Below are 17,011 nucleotides of genomic sequence, written 5' to 3' on the forward strand. Positions count from 1 at the left end.
GCGTTTAGGAAGAGAGACGACATAACAATTATTTATGGAAAAAAGAGATTTGCGATTATTTTGATTAATAATTAGAAGAAAAATAAATATTATTTTGCAATTGTTCACTCATTTGTTGGATATATTGATAGTAAACGTTTTGCGTTGAATTGATAGTCCTATTTTTAAAATTTCAGACCTACATATTCGCAAATATCGTTATTCCATCTCCTGTAGGACACATGCCATCTGTTTATTGGTCAGGACAGCTGACGTGGTGATCCACACTATAATATAATTTCTCTTGTTAAGGAGGGTTAGTAAAGAAGTGCTCGAGAAAAATGTTTCTTTGGCGGCAGATAAAACTGGTTTTTGTATAGTTCACTTTCCTCTTTGTTAATACAATGGTATATCTATTGCAAAGTTTAAACTTGCACGATTATCATCAGAAAAAACTATACAATATTACTATGGAAATCACCCCGTAACACAATAGACGACTTGCTCATATACATTCCCAAAATGACAACACTATATAAACAGTGATTTCTATATGCAGTAAAATACAACAAAATTGATATTTCAGCCTTCGTTTCCAGAACAGCATATATCTGAACAACATGTGATGCAGCCGAAGCATCCTAGACCAATGCAGAGTTGTGTCAATGCAGTTGCACATTGGTTGTTTATCCGGGTACAACACTGGATGCAGCACATGCAACAACAGTAACTGCACAAGGTTTCACAACAATTTGTGGCCGCCTTAAAGATTTCCGGCACTTCAGGAAATTTTGATTCAAATCCTGGAGGAGTATTTTCAGCAGTTGCAGTTAAGTTGCCAAAGCCAATACCCAAATGGGGTAGTAAAATCATTCTCTGGCCTTGGACGGGTGCCTCATACTGAGGATGGCTCTTTTTTGACGCCTGTTTGCAATGAATGAAAAAAGTTTTTACGTAAGATTTTATCCATGTTTGATAACTAATTGGCGAAGGATTCAATGACAGAAAATAGGTTTTCAGGTGAAAGCATTATTTGATAAATGGTTTATTTATAAGACAATCACAAAATCCTCAAATTTTGATACATACTTCTTTCGTTCCGGCTGATTCCTTGACTTTCTTTAGATGATCAGTCTCAAGTATTATCATTCGTGTATACTCAGACATAAAGCCAGTCTGCAAGCTCAATTTTGCAACCTGCCAATTTAATGAAGTGGCATAAGAAAATTTATTTAATAATAAAAAGAAACTGAAATTCGCACTTACACATTGAGTGGAGTGATAGCATAGCATAGACCATCATAGAGTATTAACAAACCTTCTGTTCTAGTTGTTTATTTTCCATGAGCCATGCTTGGGCAGTAAGATGCTCTATTTGATCTCTTGCAGAAATCTGTTAATAGAGGAAACAGAGAAATATAATGAATAATAATAATAAATGGGATGAAACAAAATTGTAAAAGTTGTGGACATTTATTAATAAACCAGCATCATCTAATCTAATTTCAATTGGTCTTACAATTATGGTAAAAATTTACCCAAATACTAGCCTTATATGGAAAAAACAGATTTTTCAAAGAGGTTCACGTAAGCACTAAATAGCTCTCCAGCACCCTTAAACAAAACTTAGAACCTCCTCTCAGAAATTGTAGTTATAATTTCAAATACAAGAAAACTTGAATTTTAAGTATGCTAAGTAGTAGAGTACTTTACCTTTTGCACAGGAATGTCCTTAGCATTTTGTATCTTCATATCTACTACAAAATTACTGAAATCAGCCAAGATACCTTCGATTTTAAGAGTTTTGGGAAAATTTCCCCTGTATCTCCCAGATAAAATCAATGGACCCTCTGATGAAAGATCTGGAATATGAGGAGGGTATACCTAACAAATATTGCAGATAGTCCCATAAGAATGAGCCACAAGCTCAGGGAAAGTTGGACAAACTTCAGCATATAGTAGTATGTGTAACAGAAACTAAATTGTCATAAAGACCAGGACATGTAGATTCACCATGGCATCACATATCGATCTCCATTTTTGAATGTCACTCTAAAGAAGATATAATCAGAAAAAGACATAATGAAAACTATAGATAAAATCACAATTCACCAAAAATCACCGAAGGTATTAAGGAACTACAGTATTAAGAAGGATGGGAGGACAAGAATAAAAATGAAATGGAGCACAATGGCACATTTTATCGTGTGAGAATGATCAATTCAAAGGCAGGGCTATTGAACAAATATGTTTGGTAATGAAAGACAGTTTGGTACATGGCATATGTTAGATAATGACCAAGGGAAAGAGTGAAAAACAGATAGCAAAGCAATATTTTTTCCAATTCATTCTTGCAAGGTAATTTTTAAATTTTACCTCGAGGTCATCAAGATCATCCAATGTGTCCATTTTGATATTTGCAAGAATGAGAGATGAAGCTTTGCCAAACAATGTCAGCATTCGAGGTTCAATCAAATCTGGCAATTCAAGAAAGAGGGGTCCTTATCAAATTAATTTTTAATGCGGCAAGTGTAACATCTTCATCATAGTCATACTAGCCAAGTGAACCTAGTTTGGTTAAATTTCAACAATCCCATTATATTCCAACCAAGGGTAATTGAGTCATTCAAACTTCAAGGTTAAAATGAAATTACGAAATCCTTCAAAGCCTTGTGATGATATTATTAAATAGTTTAGGGACCATGTTTGAAAATAATAAATATTATAAAACATTATTAGATAACTTTTGAATAAATATTACAACAAAAATGGTATCTCACAATGCCATGAGAATTGGTTAAAGACCAAATTCTTAGGAATATTATTCACCAAGAGATCCCTCATTCCCTCTTAACAATTTCCTCCAATGTCATTAAAACTTCAAAGTTTTGTGATATTGATGGTCTCCCATGCAACCATTAATTTATAGCTAATATTGTCCCCAAACTTTTTTATATTTACCACACTTTATTTTTAATCCTGGTTCACAATAACACCCATTTCATTCTTTGTTCCAACCAGTTGCCGATGCAGCGGCTCTAGCTCATTTAACATATGCTTTAGTCTTGCAACGCTTTTCTTCTGAATAATGACCTCGCCTTAACAGTTAACAAAAAATTTATCGTGAATGATCTATGTTTGGTATATCGATAAATTTTACATTAGCTGCCAATGGCCTTAAACACCCCTCTTCCTTTACCTAGGCTTTTAGATAAACATTGTGTGTGTAAAATCAATACAAACTCTCTCTCTTCCCTAAATTGCAGATAACTCAAAAGTTCATGCTAGAGTCAACAACCAGGTCCCCAAATAAAATGCCTAGACTATGCAACCAACCTTGTGTAACCGTATTGCTTGGTAGGCACATATTTAGAGGCATGGTTTGCTGACCAAAATTTGTCTGTCATTTAACTTAAAACAAAAAAGAAAGATAAATAATCGCAATGCTATTTTTTTTTTTTTTTCAGAACTTACCTACATCCAACGCAGCATCATATTGGCCCCTACCAATCATTGCGAGCATTCGCAAGAAATAATGATTGCAGAACGAACCTGGGATTAAATGAGTTTAACAAAAGTGAGTGATAAAATGAAGAATTTCTACCAACACTTGAAATGAATTAGATTAAACTAAGAACAAGATCTTAAGCAGGTTTAATGAATAAAAAAGAACGTCAAAATGTTTATACTTATGACAAGTGGCAAAGTTTTGATCAAGGCTGAAAATATTGGGAACCATACCAATGCCAAAAGTGTAAATTCGAGGGCATATTGACTCTCCATTGATCATACGATTCTTTACCATAGCACAAATTTGTCTTTCATCTTCAACAGTTCCATCTGTAACTAGGAAAATTATTGGAACTGAACTTTGAATATTGGATAGCATCTCTATTGCCTGAGAATAAAAAGCAACAAATAAATAAACTGCATTCTAGTCAATGAAAGAGGGAAGAAAACAATTACAATGATAAAGATGAAACATAATTTGAGGAATGGGTTTTCCATGCATCAAGCTGAGCAAAGATTGATTTATCTACTCGATATCACTTTGGTTCAGTATTAACTACTGCTCAATAATATTTATATTAATTAATGAAAAAGAGTATTTTATAGGTACCGTGTTTAATGGATGAGAAATATTTGTACCACCCCCAGCAACAAAGTTCGTGTTAATCCACTCAGTGGCCCTTTCAACAGCATCCCCGGAAGCCAATTCCATCGTTTTGGAAAATAGATAAGTCTCTCCATTAAAGGCTATAATATTAAATGAATCAGCCTGATTAAGCTTAGAGAGAGCAGTCAATAGTGCATTCTTTGTGTCTTCAATTAGCTTTCCCCGCATACTACCGCTGATGTCAATAATGAATATTATGTCCTTTTTGAATACCTACAAATTAAGTAATACCAGAAGTAAATAAAAGGCCACTCTAAAAATATATTATATTAAACATGGCATGTACACCTACAAAGTTTACAGTTATAGTGCAAACCTTGTCACTCTGAATATCTCCTGTAGAAAGATACATGTAGAACATCTCTCTTTGATCAAAATCATGCACAGATGCAGATTCCAAAAGAACACCACCAGTTATATGACTTGAAGAAACCTAAATATGCATACAGTGAACCAATAAGATAACCTTTCAACATCTCAAACTAAGGAAAAAACAATTTAAAAAAAAAATTGGTCATGACTCATGAGTCTTACAGCATATGAAAAGCTAAAATCAACTTTAGACCATGAAAGAACATCGGAATCATATAAGAAGCCCATGCTCCCAACATGACGCCTCACTTCCTGGACACAGTCACAATAAAATAGTCAATCAGTTATTACTTACATCACAAGTAAAATTTCAACAGTGTTGCCACAAAAAACAAAAAAAAACACGAACCTTCAGTGGGTGGCTTAATGTCTTGCACAGAAGCTCACCTCCAGTAACAGCATCCACATTAATTTGTATCTTTTCTCTTTTAGATATTTTCTTCCCCGCAGGGTTAACGAAATCAGGAAAGGTAAACGGCACATTCAAAGAGAACTGGCCTTTGGAGAACACTATTTTCTGAGACCACCGAACTTTGATCGACAAATTGGAACCTCCATCAATCTACCACAACCAGTTAGAAACCAATCACAATCAGCACCACAACAAGAAACACAAACCATACAAATTAAGAAATCAAAAGCTACGTGTTAAGCTATTAATTAACCTGCGGTATAGTTAAAGTAAATATATCCGGGATGAGAAACCCTCCGTTTTGAGGTGGCGAGGCGTTTTGGTTCCCATTGTCATCTTCCATTACAACCAGTTGAGTAGAATATGATTTTCTAGAAACGCTGACCTCAACACCTAGAATTGAACCCTGTGAAATAAAATCTGCAACACATTAAAAACATTACTCAAATTAAATAAAACAAAACCTCCATGATTACTTCTAATGAATGGAATCCTGAAAAAAAAAAGGGGGGTATATGTATGAGTACCTGGTGGCTGACGGGAACAGCGATGCGGCAATCGCAGGAGCGGCTTCCCATGACGCAGTGGAGTCTCCAAGTGCCGGAGACTGTGATAAACGCGGTTTCGTGGTAGCAATCAGCTTCCATCTGAATAGCGTTCATCTGAAGCGGAATCAACGCTGGAGGATCACACCTTCCGTACACGTGCGGTTGGTAGCTCGGGATGTCGGGGTTGTCCACGATCCCTGGATCGGAGATCACCGCGTAGACCATCGGCGCCGAGGGGAGAAACGCGGTGGCGGAGCGCGTCATCGGCGGCGGAGGTTTAGGAGGTGCCACCGCCCTGTCCTTCCCGAAGTATATGCGTTTGGAGAGCTTGAGGCCGTCATCAACAGCTTTGGAGAAATCCTGGGCCATTAAAGAAGTAAAGAAAATGAAATGTGAAGAAGAGTGCAGAAGAAGCAGAATGGTAAATTTGCATTTCGGATTTATATATAACAAGAAAGGAAAGGTGGAGGTGAGTGTGGGGCCCTCTTCAAGTACAAGGGCTGGTTTTCCGTTAGAAGTACGTGTGAGCTTTTATCTCTTGACACGTGTTTTGATAGCATGTCGGCAAGTGGAACGCTGATTCGGATTTCTTTCTGTTCTGTTTTATTTGATTGATTACGATGGGAAATTAATGAATTTGGAAGTCCCTGTCAGCGTGGGATGGTCCAGTTGTAATTGTTTTGGTTCTCCCTGCGCTGTCTTCATTCCCAGGACTTGACCGTTGCTATGGCCTCTTCAAAATTATTATGCCTTCGGACGGTGATCCCGGGCCGTAGTCAACTTGCGACACTTTCGGATGTCAATCTCCTGCATTTTTTTTTTAAAATTAAATTCAACTTGTTGAATTTTTATGCATTCAGAAAATAACCTATAGTATAAAATACTTTTATATTACTATCGTATAATCTAATCACAAGTTATCGTCCCTTAAAAAAAATCACAAGTTATAAGTATGTGAATAAAAAAATTCTAAATATTTTTCTTTTGAAGGATATTCTAAAGACTTTTACTTAAAGTGTAATTTAAGTGAGAAGATATGTTGAATTTATAAGAAAAAATTTGAATTTGATTTCCGCAACATATATCATTGAAAAAGAATAAGAAATTTAAGTGTGATTAAAGTTGTAACCAGACTAAGCATTAGTCTTATAGTTGATCCAAATGTCTCAATGAGAAGTGTTAATAACACATCATTTAATATCCTCTTAATACATACTTTTTTGGTTGAAATTTATTAAAAATTATAAAATTAAAAGAAATAATTATTAAATGAGAGTTGAAATCCATAAAATATTGTGGTTTTCAATAAATTTCAACTAATAATAAAAATGTGTTATTAACATTTATCATATGTAATTATAGTGGTTATAAAAAATCCTATTATATCAAAGATTATGATTATATATTGTTAACTAATAAAAAATTATCATTAGTATAATATTTAAAGTAGTTATTATAAAAACTAATAAACTTACCTCATCGTTAATAATATTAATACTTTATTTTCTACATTTTGAGATAAATATTTACTTGAATATAAATTATTATAATATAATTTAAAATAAATAAATATTTTTAAAAGTTATAATAAATGATTTAAATCATGATATAATAAGATTAATTTCAAAATGAAATGAATAAAAAATAATAAATCAAACAGTTTAATATTTTAATAATTAAATTAATAGTTAATATATATATATAATAATTATATGCATGAGGAATTTTAATTAAACAATTATATAGATATATAAAGGTAAAAGTATGTTAGGTACATAGTACTTATAGCCACATCCATCTCATTGATTTTTTAATTAAGAAAACTGCTAGCAAAATTTTTTAACATATTCATTCTAATCTGGCTTTTCAAAAATAAAAAACATACTCCCTTTTTTTTTACCAGAAAAACATACTCGTTATAAACAGTATCTATTAGTGACTAAAAATTATTAAAAACTACAAAATGATGAGTACAATTCATTAACTAAAAAAATAAGACTACAAAATAAAATAATTTTTTTATTTCAGTCAATAATATAAAAATGTATCCAAAGAAACATGTTAGATAATGTATTACTAAAATTTCTTAAAAATAGTGCAAAGTTTCTAAATAGTTTCTTTTATTTTTTGTTGTTACGTCGAGTTGATGGGCTAACAAGCCCAACTACATCTCACGAAGGTATATACATCATTGCTCACTTGTGGTATAGAGAAGATGCACATACATTATTAACAGACAAACTAACATCATGCTATTAATTTCGGTTGCAACGTAACGTCGGGGGTGTCAGTAGATGGATGAGCACATAAATGAGTAGTCAACATAACTATTGCACTCAGAGACCCACTAGTAAAATTGTCCCTGGTAAACTGTAGAGTATATTACATTCAGCGTGAAATGTATCGAAGCTTTGAAACTCCATGATATATGAAAAATCTAAGACTAATAACTCACTCTTCTGTTCCACCCTTCCCGATTTGTTTTTAAAGAGAGAGCAAGGGTGTTTTCCTGTTCTATTAGCTTCAACCTCTTCTACAATACATTATCAAGAACTCACTTTCAGTGACAATCTTCGAATGCTCACCTCCTATTCTGCAGCTTTTCCTATCAACCCTCTTTCAGCTGACCACTCGCTATGTGCCGGCCATATGAAGGAGTAATTAATTTACATAGCAAGTTACACTACAGAAGACCTCAAAATTTGCGTAGTCAAAGTTAATTTAAGACAATGCGACATTACAAATCTCTGCACCGTACGACTTCAAATATCTCGCCAGATCATCTCTGAAGTACAAACTCAGCTAGGACATATTGCAACCTCATGACTGCGTCCTCCCGCAAAACTATGGTTTGAAAGTGAGTGACCCTTTCCAAGCGGAGGAATGTTTGTAACCTTTTCAACGCTGACCAAATACTCTCCGAGCACCATAATGCGCAAACTATATTTGAGCAAAGAGCATTTCATTCCAGGTATCAGGAACACCAGGCAAACACCAGTGTAAGCAATCCTGCACCCCAGGCTTCGCAGTAAGACTGAACCGTGATATATGAGCCTCATCCCTAAGCTGAGAAAGAGCTGTTATGTCTAAGAGTTTAACCCCTGTTCCCTTTACCGCACTTGCAGCACCTTCATCACTAGACTCCTCTCCCAATATTTCCTTTCCAACGGACATGGGTTTGGTATTGTCACAACTGCCTCCTGTGTTCCAGTCCCCACCAACAAAATGCCTAGGAGAGATGGAACGAAAGAATACCTTCAAACCTGGATATTTTGGAAGCTGTGAATTTGCCCAACTAACAATGCTGTGAATCGTAAGATTCTTGGCACCCCAAATCACTGCTATCTTCCTATCAGTATTTGGCACACCACCAACATGCATTACCCATCGATTAGCCGTGAGCTTTCCCCGATTCCAGTGGTGACCTGTGTTGAGAACCAGGACATTGAACTTGTGGATATATTGGCGCAAGAATGCTGGCGGCCGATCAAGATGCATCGCATAATCAGTGTTTGGGTTGTTTACATCAATAGGTTCAACATCACAGAGGATTGCCGACCAGTAGTACAAGATGGTAGTATTAGTGCTTGAGAAGCGGAACGCCCACCCATTAGGACGGGCTGAGCCCTCAGCTATAACCAATCCATACTCCCTCCCCACATCTTCAACCTCAAGCTTATCCTTACCACCAGTGATCATGCACATTAAAGACTGGAACTGCTGCCGGCCCAACGAGTCTCCAACAAAAGCCAGAGTTTTGTTTTGCATCCTGAATGCAAAAATTAATCATACGTTTATTGACTTTTTCTGTTGAACCCAAAAACAGGCCAATAAAAAGAACTGAAAATGTAGATGGGAAGTTGGGGAGTGGGGGGGGATTTGTTTTCTAAATCAGAGGAAATCCTCAAGAGTAAAAAAGGCATCTCAAAAAGCACAGTCTTGTCACCTGAACAAAATAGACTAAATTAAGTAGCATGACTACCATGCTAACACATGACCTCATCCAAATCTGACCAACCCCCTTTGAAGTCAATTGAGATGCATCCTATGGCTCAATCATTTTAAATGAGTCTATGGGTAAAAGGGATTGGAAAATCACAATGTTCGGCATCAAATTGTACACAATTACACAAAAGTTCAAATTTGAAAGTTCTAAAAGTTGCGCCTTGTGTACAATTTGATGCCTTCTCAAGAATTTAGAACCTTCAAATTCTTCTATAATATGTTCAGGATCAAGAGAATGAAATACCTTCTCAAGAATTTAGAACCTTCAAATTCTTCCATTTGACAATCCTTGGGTTGCCAACGAAGCTTCTCATATTCAAAGTCCGTACGTTGCATCAAGTGGCAAGCCCACATCCCTGATAGCCACTGTTTGCAACCAAAACCTGAATACAAAGGCCGGTTGTTGTCTGGGACCCATTTTCCTTTTGCATAATTACAGACTGAATAAAGAGTCAACAAGGGAACATACATTAGTTATCAATACTTGCAAATATTGTTCATGAAAGATAGTCCAACAAATGTGCATGGTGCATTGCTCATGTGGAAGAATAATGATTTTTTTATGGATGATGGAGCAAACAGGTTGTCTAATATGAGAAATTTATTTTCCCAGGAGTAGTCTCTGGAAATATATTATGTGTCGTTAACTAATAATTACACGTACTCAAAGTAGTGACTGAGTGCTACCAGAATAATAGGAAATCTCTAGCAAATGAGGAAACAAACCACTAAACATTCTAACTTTAAGATAATTATAAAATATTTAAAGATTTCTTCAGGAAAAAAAAAAGTGTCATATAAAAGTTAGGAGATTCCCTTCATTAGGAAGCTCATTGTTGGAAAATAAGTTGAAGAAGAAGTATCAATCTTCCCATACCTATGTGCCCGTTTGGCACATCTCCATAACCAACTCCGCTTATTGCGACACACATTCCAATGTTATATTAGAAGCTGAAATTAGTTTGAGCGTACACTCTAATTGTTTTTTAGAGTTCAAAATTAGTTCCACCAAAATCAATTCTACTCAACTTTGAAACAAATGGACCTAATGTCTCAAATTTTATTTAGAAAGTAGAAACTTTAAAAACAACTAAGTTACTTAGAAAAATCCAGAGATATTCTTTAAAAGGAAGCTCATTTTTATAAAAGAAGTTTAAAAGCATGTATCAACTTCCTTTCAACTTATCCCAAGGAGAGAAACTTGGCAATGGAGTTTTATAGATGATTAGCAAAAAGACCAGTACCTTTACTTTCTGTAGCATTATTCCAATTGTTGTCTTTTCCACCTGTTAAAGAGCTTATTTGAGGAGATTTTGTCACAGAATCGTTTCTATGCTTATTTTCTTCTTGTTTCAAACTTTTCTCCCCCTCGGCTTCATTTTTTTTAGCCCCAGATGTTGTTGGGCTGGAAAAAGTTTGTACGTTGTGATTTTTCTCACCTTCCAAGATTCTTTTGTGTTTTACTTCATCATCTGGCACACTTGAAGGAATTTCTATACCATCACAACAAAATTTAAGATTTAGCCCCAAGAAAACAACATGAAATTAACAGAGAGGGGAAGTAAACACAAAGACCACTTGGTAATGGTTTTATTTCTAAAAGGATGGTGGTATCTAATAAATGTATTTTCGGAAGAAGTTGTCTATATCTAACAATACTTTTAATTCAACCCTATCACTCTGGCTTAGCACAATGTTAAGTGCAGAATTCTGACCACTACAGCAAACAACAGGATAAGTGAATAAATAAGGCACCATATATAAAGGACACATATGCTCACATGCTCCTTTGGTACAGGGCATGGTACCACATCATGAGGTAGTGTAAACCCTTTAAAACCATAGAGGATTAAAGAAAGCAATATCTTACGTTCGGTATATGAAGTTGTTCCGGTTTTACTTTCACCCATTTTCTTTCCAGAAGAGCTTTGTGCAGGCACCGTCCATGATGATCCCTCGATATGTAGTTCCCCTAGCTCATTGGCAGTCTTTTTCTTTGTTAACGATGAGCCATCTTCACCCATGTTCTTTCCAGAAGAGCTTTGTGCAGGAACCGTCCGTGATGCTTCCTCGAGATGTAGTTCTTCTGCTTCATTGACAATCTTTTCTGTTACCAATGATGAGCCATCTTCGCCCATGTTCTTTCCAGAAGAGCTTTGTACAGGAACCGTCCGTGATGCTCCCTTGAGACGTAGATCTTCTGCTTCATCAGCAGTCTTTTCCTTTGCCAACGGCAAGCCATCTTCACCCAAACGTGGATCTGGTTCTAGCACCTGGTCTGAACGACGACTAGCTAAATGATCTGCAAACATGTAAAACAACCCCCTCAAAAATCAGTACTGAGAACAATGCAAGGGGCATTATTCAGCATGAACTTTCAAATCTTGGGTACAAAATCTATTCCAGACAGTTTGTTCAGTCTGTAAATATTAATTTTTAAGGAACATTAACAACAAGTAAAATACTTTTACCTTTATAAAAAAAATATATAAAAATTAGAATTTCATTTGTCATATTGACAAGATGTAATATCAGTATCTTTTAATGAAAACAATAATATAAATGAAAGTAAACCTGAAGGCAGCTGCAGTGGTGGTGTTTGAGGAGGAAGAAAGGCACTAAGACCAGGCATTTTCTCCCATGACCATAAAATGATAGTTGCAGACATGAGAACAATGGAAATAAGTGAAATTTCTTTACCCCGTAATCCATTAAAGCCAGCCTTCATCCTGCATAAACATAAACATTAAATTACAAAGAACAAAAAAGTGAAGAAGAGAAGGACAAGCTCTCGTTTTTCAAAATGAGTTGAATGTCCAGCTCTAAGTGGCCTAGAATCTATGGAAATAAAAATAAGAAAAAACAATGTTCTAACAAGAAATAGCCAAAAACTTCACTCAGCCAACAGAAGAAACTAGACAATAAAAGCACATTCACGTTATAAAGGCAAGCAAATCCTCACAAACTGACAACTGTTAACAACATACTATAAAGCAACAACAGACATTTATTTGACAGTTAAACCTTAACCCTATGTTTTTATTAGTTTGTTCATCCCGATTCCCCAATAAATAGTTTCCACTCCCTCCTCCTGTGCAATCGAATTCGCTTCTGCTCCAACATATCAAACAAGAACCCAATCCAAATTAACAATTGCTAACGCAAAAATGGCTCTTTTCCTCTTCTATTATGCGCCATTCACCCTCTTAATTGTGAAACTCAGATACGTCACCGTGATCCAAATCCAGCTCTTACTTCACATTTTACAAAATGACTAAAAAAAACACACACACACGCAACGGTATATGTAGTGTAGGAGAATTTGCGGCATGCAGAGGAACCCTAAAAACGAAATAAACCGAAATCGAAGTTGACGAGCTAGCAATCAATAAGAAACAGAGATAAAATTAATAATGGATCTGGCAGGTTCATAAGAATTTGCACCTGTTTCGGGTGAACATGAAAAGTTTGCCAAATTCTAGAAGAGATCAGATGCCAAACAGAGAACAATGTTTCGTTAAATAGTTAGTTAGGAGAATCGGAAGAGAGCAAACTACGAATATATGGATAAATTAATAAATCAATCGCATAGAGAGAAGAGAACAGCGGGGATCGCGGCCAGGCATGAACTTTAAATCGGGATTTGTTTCTTTATTATTATTAATTTAATTAAATACTCGTACATATCATATTATTATTATGTTACTCTTTCCATTCTCTGTTAATGTGGTAATATGATAATCAACTTTTATTTGGCCATACTTCGTTACATACCAATTCAGTTTATTGAATATAAAAATTAATGGTCAAATTTCGTACAGGTTTTTCTTCTTCGCCTCCATCATTAATATGAAATATCTAGTCCCTTAGTACTACTAATTTATCTGAGTTATACTAGTAATTGTTCTTTTTTCTAATGTTTTTCATTTATAATCAAAGTATGAATACATGTGAGAATATAATCAAACACTTGGTTGTAAGTGAATCATCTTGAAACTCTAGCTAGCTTCTGAACTACACGATTAACTTGTTTTCTTGTAAAATTTATCCTTGAATCTGTTAAAAAAATGGAACTTAGCTCTTCAATTAGTGAAAATATGCTACTAATTGTTAATTATTTTTATCAAGTAACTATCATAAAGTTAATTGTATATTTTTATATTCTATTTTTTCTTTCTCTTTGTTTTTTTTTTCTAAAGAAAAAACATAAAGAGGCACAGAGTATATGATCCTTCCTCTAGTTTTTTAATGTTCTAAATTTGATTCGGTTATCTTGATACTTATAGGGATTATTTCAGGAAATAATCACAATGCAATGTTATTTTTTATTAGTAAAAATAAAAGATAAATATTGGGAGCGTTACAATTAGGGGCAGACAAAAGAAGGAAAGTTAAGGGAACCAAATATAATTTAGATAAATTTATACTAAAAATTTAAATTAATTACTTTTTATAAAAATAAATCCCAATTAATTATGCTACAAAATTTTATTAAAGTAAATTTGGAAAAATATATGTTACAACCTAATATTTAATGTTTTTTCAAAGTTCATATACTCAAAGTTAGAAATAGATTAAAGACAAACAAATAATGTCAAGAAAAACAAAATTGAGATGAGTGAAACAAAAAGAAATGAAGAACAAGAATAATAATAATAAAAAAGTATTGATATGTCTCAAAATTCAAGTTATTAAATAGTCCTTATGTAGTTTTTTATAAACTTATCTTATAGATAAAGGTTAATATTAAATAATAGTACCATTTAATTTCTCAAATCAATATAAAATAAAAAATAATAAAATTATTTGATTGCAAATATAAATATTTATAATCTTTAAAATATATTATAAAGGGAAAAATATTATAAAAGAAAATAAATAACACTTAAGTATTTTTTTTAAAAAGGAAAAAAATATAATTATTTCTACAATGAAGATTATAAAAAGAAAAAAAATATTTATTAAAAAACAGTATATTTGTCTTAAAAGAGAGATAGTGTCATTATTTTAACAATAAATACTATAAAAGGGAAGAACTATTTTGTAAAAAACAAAACAGATAAATAATACTTAAATATCATTTTTTTCTATAATTAAACTCTTCAATAAAATAATTAATTTATTATTAAAATATTATACATTATATGTGCTTAAAAAATAGATTAAAAAAAAGGAGGGGCCATGGTCCCCCTCAACTTTATGTATGTATGTTCCGTACAATAAGCTGTACACTCTCGCTCTGTTCAATTGAATTACACTTTCTGATATAAATAGATAGTTGTTTATTATGAAGAATGATGTTTTATGAACTTTAGAGTTTCGAGACACTCTAAAATGATTTCAGGTTAAAAGACATATGTGGTAGTTGAAATATATTTTAATTTTTTTCTTCATATTAAAATATATGTAGCAAGATTTTTATTTTTTATCTTTTTATTCAGTTCTCTCTTTCTAATGTTCATTTCATATATTTCTTCTCTTTTAATTATTTCAAATTACTCTTGCTTTATCCATATTTATATCACTGCTTTTTCTTACTAGTATATCCTTGATTTTTTAAATTATTTCTTTCTTTCAATCTGCTATCTCTTATCCATATCTCAAAATTGAATTTTAACCATCATCTTTAAAAATAAATTTTTAATATTTAAAAATAATTTTGTTTCACAGTTAAATTGTTTAGTGTAAATTTAAAATGTAATTTATATATTTAGAAAAATTTATTTATTATTATAATTTTAATTGCTTGGAATAAATATTTATCTTATTTAACGCACAAGTTAAATATATTAGTTAGATTATTACTTATCGCACCAACGACATGAAATGGTGTATTACATTAGATTAGAATTTTAAAGGGTTTTAAAAGTTTTTTTTATAAAAAATTATCTGGTATTTAGTTAGGAATTTTTAATGGTATAAATAAGTTTTGTAGTATTAATTAAGATTTTTAGGATTTTTGTAAAAGGGTAATAAAATTCGGTGGTATACAATTAGGTTTTTTATAAATTAAAAAAATTGGTATTTAAAAATATATAAATTTTAATGAATTATCTTTTAATATGTATTTCAATAGAATTTATCTAATTTTTTAGTATAAAACATTTATCAAACAATCCCACCTTAATCCTTAAGATTTTCAATTGAAGGAGATATTGAACAACTAAAAAAAAAAAATATTTTTCAAGATGTATGTGTCAAATGTGTTTCTCTTGTACTTTTGAAACAAAAAAATGTCAAATATACTCCCTCATATGCACTTTTCTATTTGTTTTTTAAATCGAATTAATGTTTATGTTATGTGTCAAGGCTAATTATGTTTTTCTTATATTAACTATATTTATCACTTGCTTAACATAGTATTTTTGTTATTGTCACTCTTAGTTTCCTCATCTCTATAACTTTATAATCCTCGTTCAAAATTTTCACCCTCACCACTCCTTTTCGTATTTGCTTATCATTGCATCTCATTTAAACATATTATTGGATTTATAATGAAATAATTATAGCAATTAAATAAATAATCAAAAAACCAATGTATAATTTTAAGAGAAAAAAGTTATACACTAATTGTGCAAAAAGTTTTACACACTCATCCAATCACAACACATTATATATGGTAAGTTTTTTTATTTTTAAGATAATTATTTTTAAGTAACTCAAATGATGATTTGTGATTCAACTATAAAAATTATTTTACACTATTAATGTATAAACATTAAATTCTAATTTTAAATCTATTATTCAAATTTAAAAGTAAAAATAAGATGTTATTACAAAAAAAATTAAATAAGAGGACATAAAACTAGAATCAATTTAGTTATTAAAAGATTAAAAAGATAATTTAACAATACAAATCTTTTTAAATATCATAACACATGTATGATTAAGATTATCTCCAAAGCATATGTAAATCAGATAAGTTTATAGTTAACATTTACTAATACTTTTAAAAAATATATTACATGTTAAATTGAATTTAGTTAATAAAGTACTAAATAGTTTTCAAATTTTACAAGAAACTTATAAACTAAAACTACTTAATAAGAACTTTTGATTTCACGATTGTATCCATAAATTTAACATATATAAAGAATTATTTCGAGTAATTTGTTTTTTGGGGATATATGATCTCATTGCATCTTCTGTTATAAATGATCTCATCACAAACTACGCATCATTTAAAAAAAAAAAATACTACGTTAATCATTCAAAATAAAAATTTAATTTAATTAATGGTATATGAGAAGAATTTTATATAAGAATCATGCGTCATTTTTTCTTCTTGTCTCCCTTTTTCTTAACCCGATTTGCATCTGCTGTCACTTACTGCATGAGATTTTCTGTCACCACCGCTATTGCGTTAGTATTATTGTTGAATCGCATTAATGTTACATGTAAAAGTTAACAAAACTTAATTGTAATGACAGTAATGTGTGGCTATCAATCCTTCACGGATTTCTAAAAACAAATTACCCTCAATTCAGTTTGTGGATATGCATATTACAGAGTTTCACA

At 32.3% G+C, this 17,011-nt stretch overlaps 2 protein-coding genes across 2 annotated transcripts; both read right to left on the reverse strand.

Moving 5' to 3' along the window:
- Window positions 1-464: 464 nt before the first annotated feature.
- Window positions 465-5,913, reverse strand: LOC100777542 (von Willebrand factor A domain-containing protein DDB_G0292028). Its single transcript, XM_003551059.5, has 13 exons — window positions 5,468-5,913; window positions 5,194-5,346; window positions 4,878-5,090; window positions 4,691-4,780; window positions 4,473-4,589; window positions 4,100-4,369; window positions 3,721-3,877; window positions 3,454-3,531; window positions 2,356-2,456; window positions 1,693-1,863; window positions 1,298-1,372; window positions 1,069-1,176; window positions 465-903 (listed from the first exon to the last, which is right to left on the reverse strand). The coding sequence occupies exons 1-13, from the start codon at window positions 5,855-5,857 to the stop codon at window positions 562-564; spliced, it is 2,265 nt and encodes a 754-aa protein (XP_003551107.1). The 5' UTR covers window positions 5,858-5,913; the 3' UTR covers window positions 465-561.
- A 1,911-nt stretch (window positions 5,914-7,824) lies between these two features.
- LOC100796855 (protein trichome birefringence-like 14) lies at window positions 7,825-13,512 on the reverse strand. The gene is made up of 6 exons (XM_003550562.5): window positions 12,938-13,512; window positions 12,068-12,222; window positions 11,364-11,795; window positions 10,738-10,986; window positions 9,738-9,933; window positions 7,825-9,257 (listed from the first exon to the last, which is right to left on the reverse strand). The coding sequence occupies exons 1-6, from the start codon at window positions 12,952-12,954 to the stop codon at window positions 8,429-8,431; spliced, it is 1,878 nt and encodes a 625-aa protein (XP_003550610.1). The 5' UTR covers window positions 12,955-13,512; the 3' UTR covers window positions 7,825-8,428.
- Window positions 13,513-17,011: the final 3,499 nt, after the last annotated feature.

The sequence above is a fragment of the Glycine max genome, chromosome 17 (genome assembly GCF_000004515.6).
Source record: "Glycine max cultivar Williams 82 chromosome 17, Glycine_max_v4.0, whole genome shotgun sequence".
Taxonomy (NCBI): Eukaryota; Viridiplantae; Streptophyta; class Magnoliopsida; order Fabales; family Fabaceae; genus Glycine; species Glycine max.